The 21,170-nt window shown below is 48.0% G+C and overlaps 1 protein-coding gene across 3 annotated transcripts in view; it reads right to left on the bottom strand.

Annotated features, from left to right (window-relative positions):
* SF3B1 (splicing factor 3b subunit 1) overlaps positions 1–20,504 on the bottom strand; it is a 189,707-nt gene extending 169,203 nt beyond the window's left edge. Inside the window, exon 1 of one of the 3 annotated variants that reach the window (XR_003942841.1) lies at positions 20,231–20,361. Coding sequence is in view for 2 of the 3 variants with exons in the window: in XM_030209807.1 (XP_030065667.1) it covers positions 20,441–20,468 (28 nt within the window). In the remaining variant the exon portion in view is untranslated. Of the gene's footprint in view, positions 1–20,230; positions 20,362–20,440 lie in introns of those variants that run through there. The other 2 variants (XM_030209807.1, XM_030209806.1) reach the window with 2 other exon arrangements.
* Between the last annotated feature and the right edge of the window lie 666 nt (positions 20,505–21,170).

Here is a 21,170-nt window from a genome sequence, read left to right as displayed (position 1 = left end):
TCAGCTTGTTAGTCAGTATAAAGTGCATACCCTCTTTTAGTTTCACTTAGTGAAAAAGTGAATCTACAGTACTGTGAGCAGTATACTTTTACAACTTGTTGACTAAGCTCTGATTGGCATGGAGCTTGAAATTACTGAGCAGTTGTTGCTGCCTGTTGCTTCAGTCAGCCTGGGAGAAGAGAGACTGATCTCTTTGCTAAGGCTCTGTGAACAGCTATTTATCCTGATCTTCCCAAGTACTGTTTAGACAGTATACAAATGTTTAGTTGTTATAATTAATCCGTATTTCAGTTACCTGTTATTGTTCTGCTGATTACACATCTGTTCATTGTTCAATTTTTAAGACAATAAATAATTTAGTTTATTGCCTCTCTGTCTGCACTGATAAAGAATCCTGGTGGTTTGTGTGTTGGGTCTGAGTGCTTTCTGGGAACTGTGAGACCACTGGGAGTGTGGCCCCAGTAACCTAGAAATCACTGGGGATAACTTGAGAGCGGGAAAACTCGACCAGAGGCAGTTGTGACCCAGTCGGTAGGAGGAGGGTGCTAGTGTAGAACACAAGCAGCAGGTGCAGGCGGACCTGAGCTGTGGTGGAGATAGACCCTTTAAATGGCAGCAGGGTAACCCTAGGCGGGTGGCTAGGCGTTTGGTGACAGAGATTTTTTTTTTAATGAAAAAATTCCAAAATCCTTCTGGCTGCACAGACAGCCACCAGAAAAACAACTTTCAAAGTTACATCCTTTATTGAAATTGAACCATGTGCTCAAAAGGGTAGTGCAGCAAGCACCCCCAGTAGGATGGTAAAAGACAAGCAAAACAAACATGGCTGACAGAGAATCCTGGATTCATCTGCTGCTACTAAAGGAAAGAAAATTATCAGCAGGTAAGGCATAATTTTACCTTCCTTAGCTTATGCAGATGAATCCAGGAACTGGTGAGAAGTACGAAAGCAATCCCTAATTAGGGTGGGAAGTTACCGCTCCCCGGGACAGAACAGCCGCTGTAAAGGCAGCATCCGAATAGTGAAAGCACATCCGTTCCGCCCAAGAGGTAAATAGCAACCTCATGGAATGAGCCTGCAACACCATCGGTGGGACGCGACCTTCCAAAAAACCCATGGAAACAAAGTTTCTGCAATCCAACAAGAAATAGCTGAATCAGAGGCTGCCGTCCCACTGCAAGAACCAGAGAGAAGGACAAAGAGAAGATCAGAACACTGAAAAACATGTGACTTCTGTGAATGCCAGAGAACCCTCCGAATATCCAGAAGACAAAGTGCTACGTACTTCGCATGAAAATCCCCCTCCCGAAAGGAGGGAAGAAAGAGAGGCTGATAAAGAAAAGCCAAACCAGTCAATAAGGAGGAATCGTATGCAAGGTCACTACAGAGTCTGCAAAACTGCAGAAAAGCAGCTCAGCACGGCAGCGCACCGAAGAATTGGCAACCAAGAACACCACTTGTGAGCCCCCAACTGAAGCCTTCTACAATGGATCAAAAGGAGTCCGAAGCCATGCTTGGTAGACAAGGAGCCATGTTAGGCTCGGAGAACAAGAAGGGAAAATTAGGTTCTTACCTTGGTAATTTTCTTTCCTTTAGTCACATCAGATGAATCCATTAACTGATGGGTTGTATCCGCCTACCAGCAGGTGGAGATAGGGAACACTGAAAGCACATGGTGTTCCTGGACGCCCGGCCCCCCTCTGCCTTCAGTATATGAAATTTCCAAAGCAGAGTGAATAAGAAAGGCAAAATAACAAACTTTCCTCACAGAGAACAAACGCCCCTGAACCGGAGCAATAACCAAACAAAGGAGGGACATTATCAACCTCCTGCAATAAAAACAACATGCAGTAACTCTGATAGCTGGTCTTCAAGTACTCCTGATGAGACACAATGTCTGTATGCAACACCTGTACAGACTGGGAGGGATCATGGATTCATCTGCTGTGACTAAAGGAAAGAAAATCATCAAGGTAAGAACCTAATTTTCCCTTCCTTGTCATCAACAATAGAAGAATCCATTAACTGATGGGATGTACCAAAGCACTCCCTAAGTAGGGTGGGAACAGGCAACTCCGCGAGCAAGCACTTGCGCTCCAAAATGCGCATCCTGCCGCGCTGCCACATCCAGCCTGTAATGCCGCACAAAAGAGAGCTGAGAAGCCCAGGTAGCCGCACACAGATCTCTTGAAGAGAAAAGACACCTGTTTCAGCCCACGAAGAGGACATTGCCCTCATAGAGTGCGCTTTAAACGCTTCAGGCAGCGACCGCCCTGAAAGCAGATCAGCAGAAAAAATGAGTTCCTTAAGCCAGTGGGCTATAGTGGCCTTCAATGTCAGAAACCCCCGTCGGGGACCTGCCAACAGAACAAATAAATGATCAGAATTCCTAAACTCATTTGACATCTGCAGATACTGCCACAGAGCCCTGCGGACATCCAAAAGGCGCAATTGCCCAAAGGAGTCCGGAAACTCCTCCTTACAAAAAGAAGGAAGAAAAATGGGCTGGTTCAGGTGAAAAGCTGAAACCACCTTAGGCAGAAAGGAAGGCACCGTAGGAACAGTTACCCTGGATTCCGAGAACTGCAGAAAAGGATCCTGACAGGAAAGAGCCTGAAGCTCAGACACTTCTTGCCGACGTCATTGCCACTAAAAAAAAAAACTGTCTTCAGTCACATCCTTCTCAGAAGCCCATTTAAGAGGCTCAAACAAAGATCACTGGAGCGCCTTCAACACGAGCCCCAGGTTCCAAGCCAGACAGGGCGACCGCAAAGGAGGACGGAGATGAAGCGCCCCTCTGAGAAATCGGACAATATCCGGATGCGCAGCAAGGGACAAGCCGGAGACTTTCCCCCGGAAGCAGGCCAACGCTGCCACTTGAACTTGAAGGGAATTGTAGGCCAGGCCCTTTTGTAGCCCGTCCTGCAAGAAGTCCAGCAAAAGCGAGACTGTCGCCAGAGTCGGTGAGATGGACTTTCGAGTACACCATGCCTCACAAATGCGCCAGATCCGAGCATAAGTCGCAGAAGTAGACCGCGTGCGAGCCTGCAAGAGCGTGGCAATAACCTTATTAGAATAGCCCTTGTCCTTTTGCACCGTCTCAAGAGGCCGTAAGACCAAAGCGGCAAGGATCTTCCATAGTCACCGGACCCTGAACTAACAAGTTCGGAACCCGAGGCAAAGGAAGAGGCGCGTCCACCAGCATCCGCCGGAGATCCGCATACCACGGACGCCTTGGCCAATCCAGGGCGATGAGAATCACCAATCCTCGGTGCAGACGAATCCGAAGTAGTACTCGCCCTATCAAGGGCCAAGGAGGGAACACAAACAGGAGGCCCGAGGGCCAAAGTTGAGCCAGGGCAACCAACCCCACCGAGCGAGGATCTCTCCTTCTGCTGAAAAAGCGAGGGACTTTGGCATCTACGCTTGACGCCATGAAGTCCAAGCCTAGAGTCCCCCATTTGGCACAAATCTGAAGAAAAACTTCTTCTGCCAGTTCCCATTCCACCGGGTCAATTTGATGCCTGCTGAGGAAATCGGCTTGTACGTTGCTCTGACCGGCTATGTGAGCCGCGGACAGCAGCTCTAGGTGGCGCTCCACCCAGTCGCAGATCTGAGATGCCTCCACAGCCAGGGCCCTGCACTGACTGCCGCCCTGAAGATTAATGTAGACCACTGCTGTCGTGTTGTCCGACAGAACTCGGACAGGAAGACTCTTCAGCGACCTGTGGAAGGCCAGAAGAGCCTGGAATATCGCTCTCAGTTTCAAGCGATTGATAGACCATCCCGCTTCCGCGGTGGACCACAGACCCTGAGCATAGCGTCCCCGGCAATGAGCTCCCAACCCGAAAGGCTGGCATCCGTTATCACCAGACACCAAAAAGGAAGAGCCAGTGGCATCCCCTGCCGCAGCATGCTGTCGGAAAGCCACCAATCCATACTGCGCTGGGCCGCAGGAAGTTACCTTAGTCTGCGTTGGTATTCCTGGGAAATCGGAGACCATTGCTGAAGCAGAGCAAGCTGCAGCAGCCTCATGTGAGCTCTCGCTCAGGGAACCACCTCTATGGTGGCAGTCATCAATCCCAGGAGCTGAACAAAGTTCCAAGCTCGAGGGTGAGGTATCCGCAGGAGCAGGCGGACCTGATTCTGAAGCTTGAGACGCCTGTTGTCGGGAAGAAAAACGAACCCCGAAGCCGTGTCGAACCGGACCCCCAAATACGAGAGAGAGGGGGCCAGGTGACATTTGGCCATATTGACTACCACAGCCCAGAGTCAGAAGAACTGTAACAACTCTGGCTGTGGCAAGTCGGCTTTCGTCTGCCGAATCCACTCTGATGAGCCAGTCGTCAAGATAAGGGTGAACTCTGATACCCTCTCGCCTGAGAAAGGCAGCCACCACTACCATCACCTTGGAAAAAATCCGAGGGGCAGTTGCCAGGCCGAAAGGCAAGGTGTGAAACTGGAAACGTTGGCTCAATACCGCAAACCGGAGAAAAAGCTGATGCGGCGGTCAGATGGGAATATGCAAATACGCTTCCTTGAGGTCCAGAGACGAGAGAAACTCTCCTGGCTGTACCGCCGCAATGACGAACCGCAGGGTTTCCATGTGGAAGTGTCGCACTCCTAAGGCCTTGTTGACTCTGCGTAAGTCGAGGATAGGTCTGAATGATCCGCCTTTTCGAGGCACCACAAAATAGATGGAGTAGCGACCGCAGCCGCGTTCAGTGGGAGGAACCGGAACCACCGCTCCGAGCTTCAGCAACACCTGCAAGGTCTCGTTTACCGCTGCCCGCTTGACGGCAGTGCTGCATCGGGACTCCAAAAACGCGTCTCCCACCAGGGCAGCAAATTCTAGTCAGTAACCTTCTCTGATCAGGTCCAGGACCCACCAATCCGAAGTACAGTGAAACCTCGGATTTCGTCATTTTCGGTTTTCGTCAAATTTGTTAGCGAAAAATTTGTCTCGGATTTCGTTGGCGTGCCCACGCTCTAATTTTGCGTTCTCCTGCGGCATTCTTCTGGGGCGTTGTTTCTCATTCTGTGATCACTGCTGCTCTCAGACAAAAGATTGCAAATAAGAATTTCGTCATTTGGCCCACACTGCTGCTTTTGGTTCAGTGCCTCTTCATAAATGACTGTGGCTTTTTGTCATTCTGCCCACACTGCTGCTTTTGGTTCAGTGCCTCTTCATAAATGACTGACTTGATAGAAATTTCGTCATTTTGCCCACACTGCTGCTTTTGGTTCAGTGCCTCTTCATAAATGACTGACTTGATAGAAATTTCGTCATTTTGCCCACACTGCTGTTTTTGGTTCAGTGCCTCTTCATAAATGACTGTGACTTGATGATAAGAATTTCATTATCATGGGACCAAAAAAAGTTTCTACAGCCAGCAGCCCTTCAAAGAAGAAGGACAGGAACACGATCGAGTTGAAGAAGGAAATCATTGAAAAATACAAGAGCGGCATTAAGATTGCTGAAATCGGCCGCATGTACGGGAAGTCACCATCCACGATAAGTTCAATTGTGGCGAAAAAGGAAGCAATAAAGGAGGCAAAAATAGCAAAAGGCGTGAATGTGCTAATGAAACAGAGATTGCAAACAAAGATGTGGAACAGTTATTATTAATTTGGATCAATCAAAAACAGTTAGATGGCGATTCTGTTTCTGAGGCCATCACATGTGAAAAGGCCAGACTGTTGTATGCCGATCTCATTAAGAACATGCCTGGGACAAGTGCTAGTTTACTAAGTGATTTTAAGGCCAGCAGAGGCTGATTTGAAAAATTCAAGAGGCGCACTGGCATACACAGTGATACTGGGCACGGTGAAGGTGCGAGTTCGGACAAGTCTGTGTGCCGACAAATTTGTGTCCAAATTCAAAGATTACGAAGAGGCTGGAGGATTCATCCCCCAAAAAGTCTTCAACTGTGATGAAACTGGCCTGTTTTGGAAGAAAAAGCCAAAGAGAACGTTCATTACACAGGAGGAAAAGGCACTGCCAGGACATAAGCCTATGAAAGATAGGCTAACTTTTGTTGTGTGGTAATGCTAGTGGTGATTGTAAAGTGAAGCCCTCACTGGTGTACCATTCAGAAACTCCAAGAGTATTTAGCAGAAACAATGTGCTCAAAAGCAAATTGTGAGTGATGTGGAGGGCAAACAAGAAAGCATGGGTCACGAGGCCAATTTTCATTAAGTGGATGAATGAAGTGTGAAAAAATACCTCCAGGATAATCATTTGCTCCTTAAGTGCTTCCTGCTAATGGACAATGCTCCTGCACATCCTCCAGGTTTGGAAGATGCATTGTTGGAGAAGTTCAGTTTTATCACTGTGAAGTTCTTGCCCCCTAATACCACACCACTCATCCAGCCCATGGACCAGAATATCATTTCAATTTCAAGAAACTGTACACAAAAGCATTGTTTCAAAGGTGCTTTGAGGTGACATCAGATACAGAATTGTCCTTAAGAGAGTTCTGGAAAAACCATTTCAACATTCTTAACTGTATTAGCCTCTTAGATCAGGCTTGGCAGGGAGTGACATCAAGGATGATGAACTGTGGCTGGAAGAAATTATTTTAGACGCCACTGTTGGTTCCTGTACTGAGAAGTTTCTTCCAGACATGCAGCCTTCGAAAATTGATTAAAATGGTGTGGTGGTTCCTCCTGAAGAAGTGAGCGAAATGCGGTCCTGCATTGGGGGAACCGACGCTTATCTAAGGAACAAGCTAACATCACATGTGGGTGATAATCCCCGTTCATCAAGTACCTGGAAACTTTGAAGGGTGTTTTACCTTCATGGACGTTTATCTTAGAGACTGCTTTTAAACAGTTTCGTGCAAATACTGTAAAGTTATGAAGAACAAAAATACTCATGTGTTTGGTTAAGATATATCTTAACAAATATTGATAGTTTGAAACTGTATTAGAGTAAAAAACATTTAACAGTTCAGTCAAGAAACCATTTGAGTATTGGTTTATATAAACTTTATTAGCAAAATTAATAATGACAAACGGGAGGACAGGTACATTGAAAGAATGGGAATGAGTGAATGAGAGATTAGTAGTGTGAAGTTAATATGTTGTGTTGTTGTTTTTAATTACGATATGTGCATAATGTTGAAGCACATGTCATAATAAAGTTATTGATATATAGACTGGAGTAATTTTTGTAAGTGGAAGAAATTATGGCCAGGATGTGTGCATGAGAGAGATTTAAAAAGGGTTAGAGCCTTCACCTGATGACCCTACACATGTTGTGCAGTCCATTGTTTATTTGGGGAAGTTCATGGGTTTGGAGGTGAGTGGTGAGGATGTGGAAGAGTTGGTGGATGACCACAGTGAAGAACTCACCACTGAAGAGCTGCAAGACCTTCAACTAGAAGTGCAACAGACGGCAGATGAAGAAATTGCTTCGGATAAGGAGGAAGAGACATGGGAGAATGTGCCTTCTTCAGAGATTAAGGACATCTTCTCCATGTGAAGTAAAGTACAGGTGTTTGTGGAGAAACATCACCCAGACAAAGCTGTTGAAGGATGTGTCTGCAACTTGTTTAATGATAATGTCTTGCCCCATTTTAGGCAAATCTTAAAAGAGGCAGATGAAACAAACCTCTTTGGACAGCTTTCTTGTGCGACATGGGTCCACTGACTCTGAAGCTGGTCCTAGTGCCAAAAGACCAAGAAGGGAAGTGACCCCCCCAGATAGTGCCTTGATACCTACTGTACTTATGGAGGGGGATCCCCCTTCCAAACAATAATATCTGCACCCTCTTCCAAACGCCAATAAGAGTCTTCAGAAAGGTAAATGCCATGTTAAATGTTCATTTATTCTATATATTAGTCTTTTTTATTCATGTAAAAGAAAAATTTCTTATTGCCTCGGTTTTCGTCGGTTTCAGTTTTCGCTGATTATTTTCGGACAGATTATCGACGAAAACTGAGGTTTCACTGTAATCTTGGTCCACTCCTCGAGAAAGAGGGAGAGACGACCCCGTACTGCGGGAACAGACGAGTGGGTCCAAATGAAAGGAGTTCCTCTGCTGGAAATGGGTACGTTGACCAAACCCCGCAAAGCACCCCGGGTTATACCTGCGAACTTCGCAAAAATGTGGCCTGGAAGAGGAGGGAAAAGAAAGACTTTTGGAAGAAGGCCTCAGCCTATCCTCAGGCAACCGTTGGGACTTAGAGTCCCCTAGGTCCTTAACAATCTTCTCCAAATCCTCCCCAAATAAAAGAAGCCCGAAAGGGTAACCTCACCAGCTTTTGTTTAGAGGCCATGTCAGCCGCCCAATGCCGGAGCCAAAGAAAGCAGCGGACAACAACCACCACAGACATCTGCTTAGCCGAAGCTCTGACCAGATCATAAAGGGCATCAGCCAAAAAAGACAGGGCAGACTCCATACGCGGGCTTCTCAACCGCCTGCTGCAACCAGGAAAGGCAGGCCCGGGCTGCACAGGAACTGCAAATAGCCACCCGTAAGGAAAGGCCCAAGATTTCAAAGGACCGCTTCAGCGCAGATTCCAGCCGCCGGTCCTGCATATCTTTCAAAGCGAGCCCTCCCTCCAACGGGAGAGTAGTCTTTTTAGTCACAGCTGTGACTAACGCATTCACTTTAGGCATCCCAAAGAGGGCCAACTGACTTTCACTCAAAGGGTAAAGGTGACACATAGCCCTGGCCACCTTCAAGGGACCATCAGGGTCAGACCATTGAGCTGAAAATAAAAATAAGCTCTTGGATGGAAGCATGCATGGGAAAAGCCCGAGAAGGCTTCTTAGTACTAGCCATCCTAGGATTAATAGAAGCGGCAGCACCCTCATCAGGCTCTTTAATACAAAGGGCCTGTAAGGCATCAGAAATGAGAGCTGGCAGCTCGTCGCGATTGGAAAATCCGAACCGCTTTAGGGTCATCCAACTCCTGTGGCAAGCAGCCACCTTTGTCTGGATCATCAGTCCATGAGGGCCTGTCAGACCCCTCAGACTCCCCGAAACTAGCCCACGGGGGAGAACAGCGTGATGAGTCCCCCTCAGATGGGGTATTCACTCGTCTACGCTTAGCGTCAGCCAAAAGCTCGGGGGGAGAAATAAAGTCTCCAGCAGACGCTGGGCTATCAAGAACTGGAAGCAACCCAGTCCGAAAGGAATTGTCAGGAACCTAAGGCAGTGCTCTTTTTAACATAAAAGCCTTATGCATCAGCAGTACAAATTCAGGGGAGAAAAACTCACTCTGTACATCCGCCCCCACATTGGGGGAAGCGGAGGCAATAGCTCCTCTAGAAACCTCGAAACAAGGCGTCCCCCTGCACTCAGACCCCTCCGCAACTGCGAGGGTTGAGTCACGCTGCACCTCCAAGATGGCCCCCGCTGCCAACTCCGTTGGGCAGGAAGAATCGCCGCCCACTATGCTCGTGCCAGCTTTAGCATCTAGGCAGCATGTGCTGCAAAGCCCCGCTGCTGATCTGCGTTTCCCACAGTGGGAGCAGCACTTAACCCCTTCAGCAGCCATCAAATACAGAAAACAAAATGGCGCCTTCGCACCAAAACTTACCCCGTACAGAGCGCTGTCAGCAGGAACCTCCCTGGAGGAGCTGGGCACCATTCTCACCTCAGGAGACTGAGTCAAACAAGCTTCGGTCAAGCTGCACCGAACCAGAAGCTCTGGAGAAAGCCTCAGAATTTTTTTTTTCTTTGAGGAAAGTAGAGGCAGGCAGCCACAGAGGAACTCCAGGAGGAGGGGGAATGGGGTAAGGCAGGGACAGGGAAAACCAAGAATGCCTTTAAAGTGGGCACCACCAGCCACAACACCCCCCGCTCTACTGGCAAAGCACAGGAGTCACCCCAGTCAGAAATCCAGGAGCTGAGAAAGCGACGTCCACACCTGCTGGGAGATATATACTACTACTACTACTTAGCATTTCTATAGCGCTGCCAGGGTTACACAGCGCTGTACAAGTTTAAACATGGGGAAGGACAGTCCCTGCTCAAGAGAGCTTACAATCTAAAGGTAAAAACTATGTAGTCAGTGTAGGTATCAGGAATGGGAAGGTGGTTAGGTACCAAAAGCAAGGGAGAAGAGATGGGCCTTGAGTAAGGACTTGAAAATGGGCAGGGAGGGCGCATGGTGTATGGGCTAAGGAGAAGGCAGAGGGGGGCTGGGCGTCCAGGAACACCATGTGCTTGCAGCGTTCTCTATCTCCACCTGCTGGTAGGCGAATACAACCCATCAGTTAATGCGTTCATCTGCTGTTGACAAGTAACGAGGTTTCAGGGCGAAAAAGGTTGCAGCAGTGGAGGAGCAAAGAACTCTGCAAGAAATGCACCACGTCCGGGTGCGAAGCCAGAGAAGAGCCTGACACACTCTCCCAGAAGCTGGCTACCGCTACCTGCCCCCGAAGTCAATTAGAGGCCAGGCCCTTTTGCAACCCGTCCTGCAGAAAGAAAGCAAATTGCTGAGGAACAAACGTCCGCAATGGAGACCTAGCGTGAGCCACAACCATGCCTCAAAAAATCCTCTACACCCGAGAACATGCGAAGTAGACTGAATACAAGCTCACAATAGAGCAGTAATCACTGGGTCCGAAGAACTATGTTCCTCAGAGTCGACCTCTCAAAAAAAAACAGGCTGTAAGACCAAAGCAAGAGGGATCCTTCACTCTATAACAAAGAGACCGGAGTCCAGCGGAATTTGAAACTGAGGGGCCACCAGGAGCCGCACCAGATCCACATAGCAAGGGCACCATGGCCAATCCAGAGCTACCGGAATGACTCGACCCCGGTGGCGAGCGATCCGAAAAGAACTCGGCCACAGAGGAAACACTACTGAAGAACATCCTCTGGCTAAAGCAGCAGCTTAACAACAACCCTGCCGAATCGCCCTCTCTCCGATGACAAAAAGAAATAAGGCACCGAGACCAGAAGACAGCAGAAAAAAAGCACACTGTAGGAAAAGCCTGCGAAGTGGTCCACAGAAAAACTAACACAAGGTCCTCTGCCCACTCCATGGGGGCGACACACCCTGGTGGCCAGGGTCCGACTGAATCCCACCCTGTCAAAGAGGAAGCCACCGCTATTGTGTTCTCTGACAGCACAAGCACCGCCTGACCCGCAACGAGTCCTAAAAGGTTAGAAGACAAATGGCACCAAAAACAGGTCCAGGCAGATCAGCCACACCGTCGCCCGTGCCATCCATTGCCCCGGAGGCAGAAGGAGGTGGCAAAGGGCTCTCCAGTCCAAGAGACTTGCATCTGTGACCGCCACCATCCACTGTGGAGGCGCCAAGGAAAACGCCTGAGCAGAGAGCTCCCACTCCCCCGGATCCAACATATGACTCAGAAAATCTGCTTCGGTATTCAGTGTCCCTGCAATGTGCGCTGCTGACAGCTGAACCAAGTGCTCCTCCGCCCAATGGCATGGACACTCCACCTCCTTGGCCACAGGAACACTCCTGGTGCCCCCCTGACGATTGACATAGGCTACCGCAGTCTCGTTGTCCGAGAGAACACGAACCGGCCTCCCCGCCAGATCCACGTGAAATGCCTGCAACGCTAGCCGCACCGCTCTCGGCTCCAACCGATTGATGGACCAAGAAGCCTCCATCTGAGACCAAGCACCCTGTGCTGTGAACCCCCGACAATGGGCTCCCCATCCTGAAAGACTGGCATCCGTAGTCACTACTACCCAGTCTGGCACCCCGCCAGAAGCATCCCCAGGCTCAACTTGTCATCCTGGAGCCACCAACGGATTTCCATCCTGACCAAAAGTTCCCATAATTGAACTGAGTAATCCTCCGACACCGGAGACCATCGGCTCAACAGAGATCGCTGAAGAGGCCTTATGTGACTCCTGGCCCACGGAACCACCTCCAACATGGCTGCCATGGATCCCAAAACCTTTACATAGTTCCAAGCCGTGGGCACTGGAATGCTCAGCAGGCTCCGAAACTGCACCTGCAACTTCAACCTCCTGTTGGGCGGCAAGACAACTCTGCCCACACGGGTGTCGAAAAGCACCCCCAGGTATTCCAAGGATTGAGATGGAAACAAATGACTCTTTCTCCAAGTTGACAATCCACCCCAACGACCTCAGCAGACTGACTACCCTGTCGCCTGAAAAGACGGAGCCTTATCAACGAGTCATCGAGATAAGGATGCACTTGCACCCCTTCCTATCGCAGAAACGTAGCGACCACAACCATAATCTTGGAAAATGGCAAAGGAACCGTAGCTAGGCCTAAGGGAAGCGCCTGGAACTGAAAGGGTTGACCCAGGACCACAAACCGAAGAAACAGGTTGATGAGGCGGCCAAATGGGAATATGCAAGTAAGCCTCCGAGATCGAGGGAAGTAAGAAACTCCCCAGGCTGAACTGCAAATATGACGTCCCAAAGAGTTTCCATGCAAAAATGACGCACTCGCAGAGCTGTGTTTACTCCCTTGAGATCGAGAACCAGATGAAAGGAGCCTCCTTTCTTTGGAACCACGAAATAATAACGGCCTGAACCGCGCTGAGTCACCAGAATGGGAACCACAGCCACCAAGTGAATTAAATTTTCTAAAGTGTCTCTGACCGCTGCTCTCGTCCTTGGAGATTTGCAAGGAGATTCCACGAAAGAATCTGCCAGAGTTCGAACAAACTCTAGTTTGTAGCCATCCCGTATGACCAACACCCACTCGTCTGAAGTTACCCTGGCCCGCTCTCCCAGGAAAAGGGACAGCCATCCCCCTATCATCCCTGGAAGATGGACCAAGGCCCCATCATTGGGCACGAGATCCCGCTGGGGGTTTGGAAGCCGCGCTGCCTGGGAAGCTGCTATTTCTGAGGAAAACGGGTTTTAGAGAAGGCTACCGCCCTGCGTGGGCGATAACGTCTTGCATCCCGAAACAGAGCCCGAGAAGGGCCCGCGCGAGAAGTCAATCTAAGCCTATCCTCCTGCAACCTACGCCCTCTTCCGAAAAGATCACCTTCTGCACCCAAGACAAACAGGCCCTGGCTGCATAGGACCCCCAGATCGACGCCTGCATACACAACACCGCCACTTCGAAGGAAGCTTTTAAAGAAGATTCTAACTTCCTATCCTGTGGATCCCTTAAGCGCCATCCCACCTTCCACCGGCAACGTAGTCCTCTTAGTAACTGCCGTAATCAACGAATCTACTGTGGGTAACTGCAAACCGTCTCGCTCCCCCTCTGGACGCGGATATAAACGCGTCATGGCCCTCGCCACACGCAATCCTGCTTCCGGTATGTCCCATTGCGCCGCAATGAGTACCTTCATCGCCTCATGAATGTGAAAGGTACAGGACGGACACTTAGTCCCTGACATAATCGAGGGGGCAGCCAAGAATGAGAGACCGCTGTCTGGAGCTGAGATATTTAAAATCTCCACAGCTCTGACAATCAGGTTCGCCAATTCGTCCTGGCGAAACAACCATGCCACCGTGGTATCATCAGACCCCTCAGCAATTCAGAACGGGTCAGTTGGGAAACTTCCGACAACCGACCGTCATCTACGTCTGTGGCCACCGACATAGAATCCAACTCTCTTGAATCCAGGCACTGTCTCTTAGGTAAAGAGGATGGGACCACCAAGAAATCCTCCTGAGAAGTCCCTAAGGCCCCTTCACCGCTAAGGACCCCCCCCCCCCGGATCTCTTAAGCAAAAAAGCCCTGTGTAACAACAGGACAAACTCAGGGGAAAAGGGTACGCCCAATTGTTCTACACCAATGTCTCCCAGCTGACACCCCCCCCCCGCGGGCAGGGAAACCTGCCACCGAACCAAAGGGAGGCCCTGCTGGCCCCCCCCCCCCCCCCCGAATCCAAAATGGCGCCTGACGCAAATCCGTGCGGGAAAACAAGGAAGCCTGCCCAGTCGCTACCTCCGCTCCTCTGGAGCCAGTATCTTGCACCCCAGCTACAGCTGATCTCAAATCAGCTGTTTTACGACCACGCTCCCCAGTCGCGGAGCCCGACTCCGGCTTTCCTTTCAAAGGCCACGTGAGAGGCCTGACACCCGGAGGTGTCTGAGGCCGCTGAACCAGCGACCCGATCCAGTCGCTCCCGCCCCGCCGCCGGAGCTTCCTGCACTTAAGTGGTGCGAGGGAAGGCATCACATGCTCCCAACGCTGCTCTCCAGTTCCCATTCCGGGAGCAGCGTTTCACAGACTCCAACAGGGCTGCCATGTGCCCTGATGAACAATTCCAGCACAAAATACCCCCCAACCCGCTTTGAACAACGGCTCTTTCCCAGCCTGCTCTGAAGCAGCTCCCTGCTTACTGTGAGTGCTAACACACCAGAGTGTGTTAAAGATCCTCTATTTCTTTTTTTTTACAGGAGATTAAGACTCATGTGCCCCAGGCAAGGAACCAGCGGGAGGGTGGCGAAAGGGAGGGACCTGACACCACCAGGTGTCCCTGCCCAGTAGTAGCGAACCCTCAACTCGTGGGTACCTCAACTCATCCCGAGGGAACGGGCAAGGAGTCCCAAATCCAGAGCTGCAGAGTTATGACCACCCACCTGCTAGATAGAGAGAATACTGAGGTTTGGCTGGCTACACATGACCACATATAGAGCCTCAGAAGTTCTCTCTCCATCTGCTGGCAGAGGGACATAATCCACCAGTCTCTGGATTGATCTGTGGGACGCTATGGAATAGTACACTATAAAAAGGGCTACTGGTTTTTAGTAATTTTATTGTAGCAAGCTACAAAGGCACTCCAAGATATAGGCAGTGCTTACTTCTTGCAGCTGCTATATCTAGTGTTAACACAGACATTCCCGTGGTTGCCAATACAAATGGTAGTTATTGTAAGAAGCCTGTGCCATCTGCAGCTCCTCTCAGGTTGCACCGATTGTCAATGAAAATCTCCAAGACTCAGAATTAGTGGGGGGGGGGGGGGGGGGGCGCGCTACATTACAGTTTATTTGCACTAAACTGCAAGACTGGGTGCAAGGGGTAAATGTGGTGAAGCCATGATAATACAATCAAATTTGAGATTAATCACTGTGAGGGAAAATAAAACTACTGCGGGGAAAAAATGATAAATATAGAAATTAAAGGGAAATTAATTAAAAGCAGGTATAAGAGTTAAAAATATGCATGAGGCATGATGACTTTAAAAATGGTCAGACCAACAAAATTAAAACAGTGGTTGTGGAATATATGAATATCCACAAATGAAAACAATATATTTCACTCAATTTATCAAGCAATGAAGGTACGAAAAATATGCTGAATACAAATGCTTGATAAACCCCTTTATAAAAAGAAAAAAGGAAGAAGATCACAGCAATTATTCTGAAACAATTACTGTAAAAATGTTGACAATAAAATTTACAGCATTTGACAATAAGCTATCAGAATAACTTGAGGCCTTTTCCTACCCTATTTGTAAAAACTGCTTTATAACCAGAAAGAGGGTGGAGGGTGTGTGAGTCCCCAAGGAGGCAAGCCTGCCTGTTATGATCGTTAGAGACAAGAGCAGACTACAGCAAGAAGACATCAAGGAGTTTTACCCCGACTGGTTTACTTACTTCTTGCGCTACATTTTGCAAGTTAATCGATAGGAGTTTATTGACCCCTGATGCAGGCGGCTGTACGCCGAAACACGGCCCGTGTCGGGTATTTGTGATATTAAAGGACTCCACTTTTTCTCAATCCTGAGGGCCCAGTTTTTGCTTCTTTTTCTGTTTGCCTTGTTGTACTTGTATGCTGTTTTCCCTCTTATGTGACTTCATAATCATTTCAAACACAGCTGGGGGGTCACATGATCCGTAACAGCCCCCCAATCAACAGTTGTACTACTGTATTCTGCACAGACAATTGCTTCTTGGGTGTCTCACAACATAAGCTATTATAATAGTCCAAACGAGAAATAATTTAACTCAAACTACCAGTCATTTTGCTGCATCAAACTGCAAAGCCTCCTTAAATAATAACAGCTGGCAATAAATTATTTGGTTTTCTACTCTTAGTTCAGGGTTGAGGAACACTCTCAAGCGCTTATCTGTCACCCTAAAAGTAACTTTTTATAAAATTAAACTAGTAAAAAAGGCCCGTTTCTGACACATATGAAACGGGCGCCTGCAAGGTTTTCGTCGGAGTGTTCTCATCCGCGCGATGCACCCGCCGCCGCCGCGCAATGCCCCCCCCCCCCCCATCCCACCCTACCGTCTCGTAGTTTTGCTGGCGGGGTACCCGAAATCCCGCCAGCAGAAGTCCTTTGTTGTGTGCTGTGCTGAATCCGACGTGATCTTCAGCATTGCTAGCCTGTGCAGGGCGGGGTTCTGTGCGTGTGCAGGACGTCAGACGCACAGAAGCCCTGCCTGCAGAGGCTATTAATGCTGAAGATCACGCCGGAGTCAGAAGACAGGACTTGTTCTTGCGGGGTTTCGGGTTCCCCGGTGGCAAAGCTAGGCGTCGGTGGGTGGGTAGGGGTGGGTGTTGCTTCATCTGCATGTTGTTGCTTTGCTTATTTTGTTGCCTGGTTTTTCGTGGGTGGGTTGGTGGAGGGGGCAGCGCGGGGGTGGGTCTTGCACCTCCAGCATGTTGGAGCGGGGTTTTTTTCTTGTTGTTGTTTTTCGTGGGTGGCTTTGGGGCGGGGTGGGTGGGTGTTGGACATCCAGGGGGAGGAGTAGGGAAATACGCGGAGCGTGTTTCCCTACTCCTCCCCCTGCTTGTTTGCGATTCGTTCCTTGTCACCCTTAACGTTCTGTGGGCAATGGTTCTGAAGTCACAGCACAACGTTAAAGGGTTCGTTCGTCACAAAGTCATAGTGGGATGGCTTCACCACCATGAACTTACAAACCCTTTATCGTTGTGCTGTGAGTTCAGAACCTTTGTCCTCAGAACGTTGAGGGTGCGTTTTATTATAGTAGATGTAGTTAGAATACTTTGCTCATTGCTTGATATTCCAAGGCTGCCATTTTGCTACTCTCTTTATAAAACTGAATGTGGGGAAGGGAAGATAAAGGAAACAGTTTAAAAAGACATGCAAAACATAAGTTTAGGTTTATTTAATATTTGATCAACTAATATAGGTCAAGGACATCACAACAGTTTACAATAAAAAGTGGTCAATTCAAAAACAAAATGAGTCATTTTTTGGCTGAAACAAAAATTCTTATGTTTTCAGCAGAAGCCAAAAGTTTGTGCTTTATCCCATTTGTCTGCCTCCCACCTGAACAGGAGTTGCCCCTCCTCTTGGACCAGTTGTGGGTGGGCCCCTTGGACTTACCTTACAATACCTGGTAGTCTATGAATGTAGTTGGGGCATTCTGGATCTACACTCATAATGGCTGCCATGACTAAGAATTGCTCCTGCCCTGACTACAACCACCAGGAACTGTACAGTAGCTCTGGAGGAGGCTACTCTTTGTATTCTTTTTGTACTCCAGCACACAATAGTTTATATAACAGAGTGCTCCAAATAAATGTTTTTGATACAAAATTTTAGCAGTAATTTAAGCCTGTAAATTTGGAAATCAGACTCTCATTTATTTAAGACTAGTAGAAAAAGGCCGTTTCTCATTGAAATGAAACGGGCCCCAGGAAGGTAATCACCTTCTGCCATTAATGTTTTTAAGGGAAGTTCCAGCATCCCTCCCTCCCTCCCAGTTACAGGCCCCCTGCCTCCGAATTTTAAAAGTCATCCTGACTTACCTCGTCGGGGTTACAGCAGCCGGCAGTAGCAGCAATAAAAAGCGTGCAGGCTCGGCACTTACTTCAGTTTTCCCTTCTCTGTCTCTCAGCTCTGGTCCCGCCCTCGTTTCCTGTTTCCGCAAAGGTGAGACCAGAGCTGAGAGACAGTGAAGGGAAAACTGAAGTGCCGACCGAGCCTGCACGCTTTTTACCACGCAAGGTAAGTCAGGATGACAAAAATTGTAATACTGCATTTATAAGTGCTTGTTTTTGTTCCCAAAAGTTACACAATCCTTTCAAGAAAGCCTAGTGGAACAGAACCACAGAGGCATGTTATGGTCGCGTTTTCAATATGGTAAGGCCCATCTCTTCTCCCTTGCTTTTGGTGCCTAACCACCTTCCCATTCCTGATACCTACACTGACTACATAGTTTTTACCTTTAGATTGTAAGCTCTCTTGAGCAGGGACTGTCCTTCCCCATGTTTAAACTTGTACAGCGCTGCGTAACCCTGGCAGCGCTATAGAAATGCTTAGTAGTAGTACCTTTAAAATTCGGAGGGAGGGGGCCTGAGACTGGAAGGAAGGGACAACGACCCTGGAACTGGGAGGGAGGGAACAAACTTCCGGTGGGTGAATATTATATGCAGCCTTCCCTCCGAGGGCGGGGCAGTGAGAGCGAGTGCAATTGCCTGTGGTTGGTTCCTTCGCCTTCTGATGTCGCGTTTGTTTCCCTGGCAACTATACAGAGTTCCCTCGAGGGCGGGGTGATTACGAACCCTACACGGCTTCACTGTCACGGAGTCAGCTTCAGAACGTTGGCGGTGCAAATTATTATATTAGAAGATTTTGCTCACACCTTTTTCAGTAGTAGCTCAAGGTGAGTTACATTCAGGTACACTGGATATTTCTCTGTCCCAGGAGGGCTCACAATCTAAGTTTGTACCTGAGGCAATGGAGGGTTAAGTGACTTGCCCAAGATCACAAGGAGCAGCAGTGGGATTTGAACCGGCCACCTCTGGGGACTGCATGACCAGTGCTCTAACCACTTGGCCACACCTTCACTCCTTAGGAGTTATTACATCAACTGAGTGTGGTGCAGTCAGCCACTGTAAAAGCATTTTAGTTTTTACTTAGTTTTCATTAGCTGCAGTTTGTGTGTGTGAACGCTAATTTGCTCAGAGGTAAAATATGGTCTTTCAATATTTAAATTTAGACCCTGGCTTGGATACTGTGAGTTTAGCAGATGGATACAGACTGCAAGCTCGAACAATCCCCAATAGCCCTCACTGGTTCACATTCTCACAACCAAACTTCAGTTTTCAGTTTCAGCTTAAACCTGGTGATGAGTTCAGCCAAAACTGAAAAAAGCAGTTTGTTGGCCTATAATGAAAACCCTTGAACACAGGATCACATTAGGATCTAAATGATGCTTTGTTTTTTTGCGTGTGCAAAATTACGGTAGATATCACTGAAATGTGACGTTACAATGTTAAACATTTGTTTTTGCCAATTTGAACTGGAATTCAAAGAAAAATAAAAGCGTAACATTTGTGTACATCTATTATGCAACATTTTAAGGATAAGTTAACTGAACAGTTCCATAAATTTAAGAACTGGAAAAAAGATGTAATATAGAAGAATAGTAGACACATTTATTATTTTGCTTCAAGTAACGGGGTAAGCGGAGAAGCAGCCTAGTGGTTAGAGCACCGGTCTTGGGCAAGTCACTTAACCCTCCACTGCCTGCCTCAAGTACAAACTTTGATTGCGAGCCCTCCTGGGACACAGAAATATCCAGAGTACCTGAATGCAACTCACCTTGAGCTACTACTGAAAAAGGTGTGAGCATAATTTAAATAAACAGATGCCAATAGCATGTTGGGGTTAACTGCTTATCTAAACTTTCCCCTGTAGAAGATGGTAACGAATTCTTAATTCTAAAGTATAAAATTAATCTTAGTTGAAGGAAAACGTTTCTGAAAGTAATATACAAAGAAGCCACCGTGACTATTCGCGCCGTGCAACGCCAACCTCTGCTAACAGGAACATCTCCAGTTTGAAATCCAAACGTAAACAAAGACCCTGTAGCATCACAGGTTAGCGTAAAATTATTTTCTGCTGACGAAAATCAACCGACGATGAGCTTTACTACTGCCGCCACCGTTCAACCGAGAAAATCAAAATGTAATTTTTGTAGCTTCCGTGCTGAAAAGCCCTGGAGACGACCTCGCGAAAAGACAAGACCACTGTGGCGTTGTTTATTCACCTCCCTTCGCGTTTCTCGTGAAGCGGCATTCCCTCCTCCCATCAGGATCTGTGAACGAAGCCAGTCCTCCAGCTAGCTCGTAACAACTGTTCGCAGATCCGAGTCTACAACGAGATGCGCACAGCCGCCATTACACAAAACGGCAGACCAGCTCTGCCTCTGCCCAATAATCACATTCCCCACTGCCTCCTCCTCCCCCAACATATGGTACGGAGTATCCCTTGGATCTCCACCCTATTCAGCTCCAAACTATTGCGAGCACACTTATCAGAAACTCACTCCAAACCCTACAAGACAGCCTTCTCCTCCACCCGCCTCTTACCTTCGTGAGTCTTGGCTATCTTCGCCATTTTGTCGAACGTAACTTCAACAGAGATAATGATTTCCGCTGGGTAGGCTAAAGGCAGCGACTAACGCGAAACAAAGTGGCGCAGGCGCACTACTAGGAATGGGCTGTAGTGCGCTTGCGTGTCGGCGTTTCTTTCCCCAAACCCTACACTCAGAACAGCCTTCCCCTCCACCCGCCTCTTACCTTCGTGGGTCTTGGCTATCTTCGCCATTTTGTCGAACGTAACTTCAACACAGACGGCGATTTCCGCAGGGCAGGCTGAAGCAAATAGTTAAAAAAAAAAAAAAAAAAAAAAAAAAAAAAAAAGTGGCGCAGGCGCACTGGAGAATGGGCTGGAGTACGCTTGCGCGACGGCGCTTCTTTCTGCAAGCTGCTAGCTGTTCTCTTCTCGCCAAGGTTCGACTGTTGTTAGGGCTGTTATTGAACAACGGCTTTCTCCTTTTCTGCTGGCATGTGTTTTCCGTCTGAAAGTTCCGAAGCCGAATCCCACGCACAAAAGAATCAAGCTGCTTTTCAAAAGAAGAGCAGTTGTGGAATACCTTACCACTTAAGTTAAAAACAATTTACGAACTAACCAAACTTTCGCAAATCTCTGAAAACATATCTCTTCAACAAGGCATATCATGACATCGATCAACTGTTGTAAACGCTATACATCACCACTTCACCTTATAGTCTAACTGGTCTCTTTCTATGCCTATTATCATATTCTCTATGCAACTCCAAATGTAACTTTCTACTCTGGAATGGCGAATGCCATAACCGAACATTGTAAGCCACATTGAGCCTGCAAAAAGGTGGGGAAATGTGGGATACAAATGCAACAAATAAACAAGTTAAAAGTTATGCTACTTTTTTAACATACTTTTTCATATTTGAAAATTATGCATTACTACTACTAATAACATTTCTA

This window comes from Microcaecilia unicolor, chromosome 7 (genome assembly GCF_901765095.1).
Source record: "Microcaecilia unicolor chromosome 7, aMicUni1.1, whole genome shotgun sequence".
In the NCBI taxonomy this organism is placed as follows: Eukaryota; Metazoa; Chordata; class Amphibia; order Gymnophiona; family Siphonopidae; genus Microcaecilia; species Microcaecilia unicolor.
Note: the sequence above shows the minus strand (reverse complement) of the source record. Positions and strands in the feature narration are given on the sequence as shown.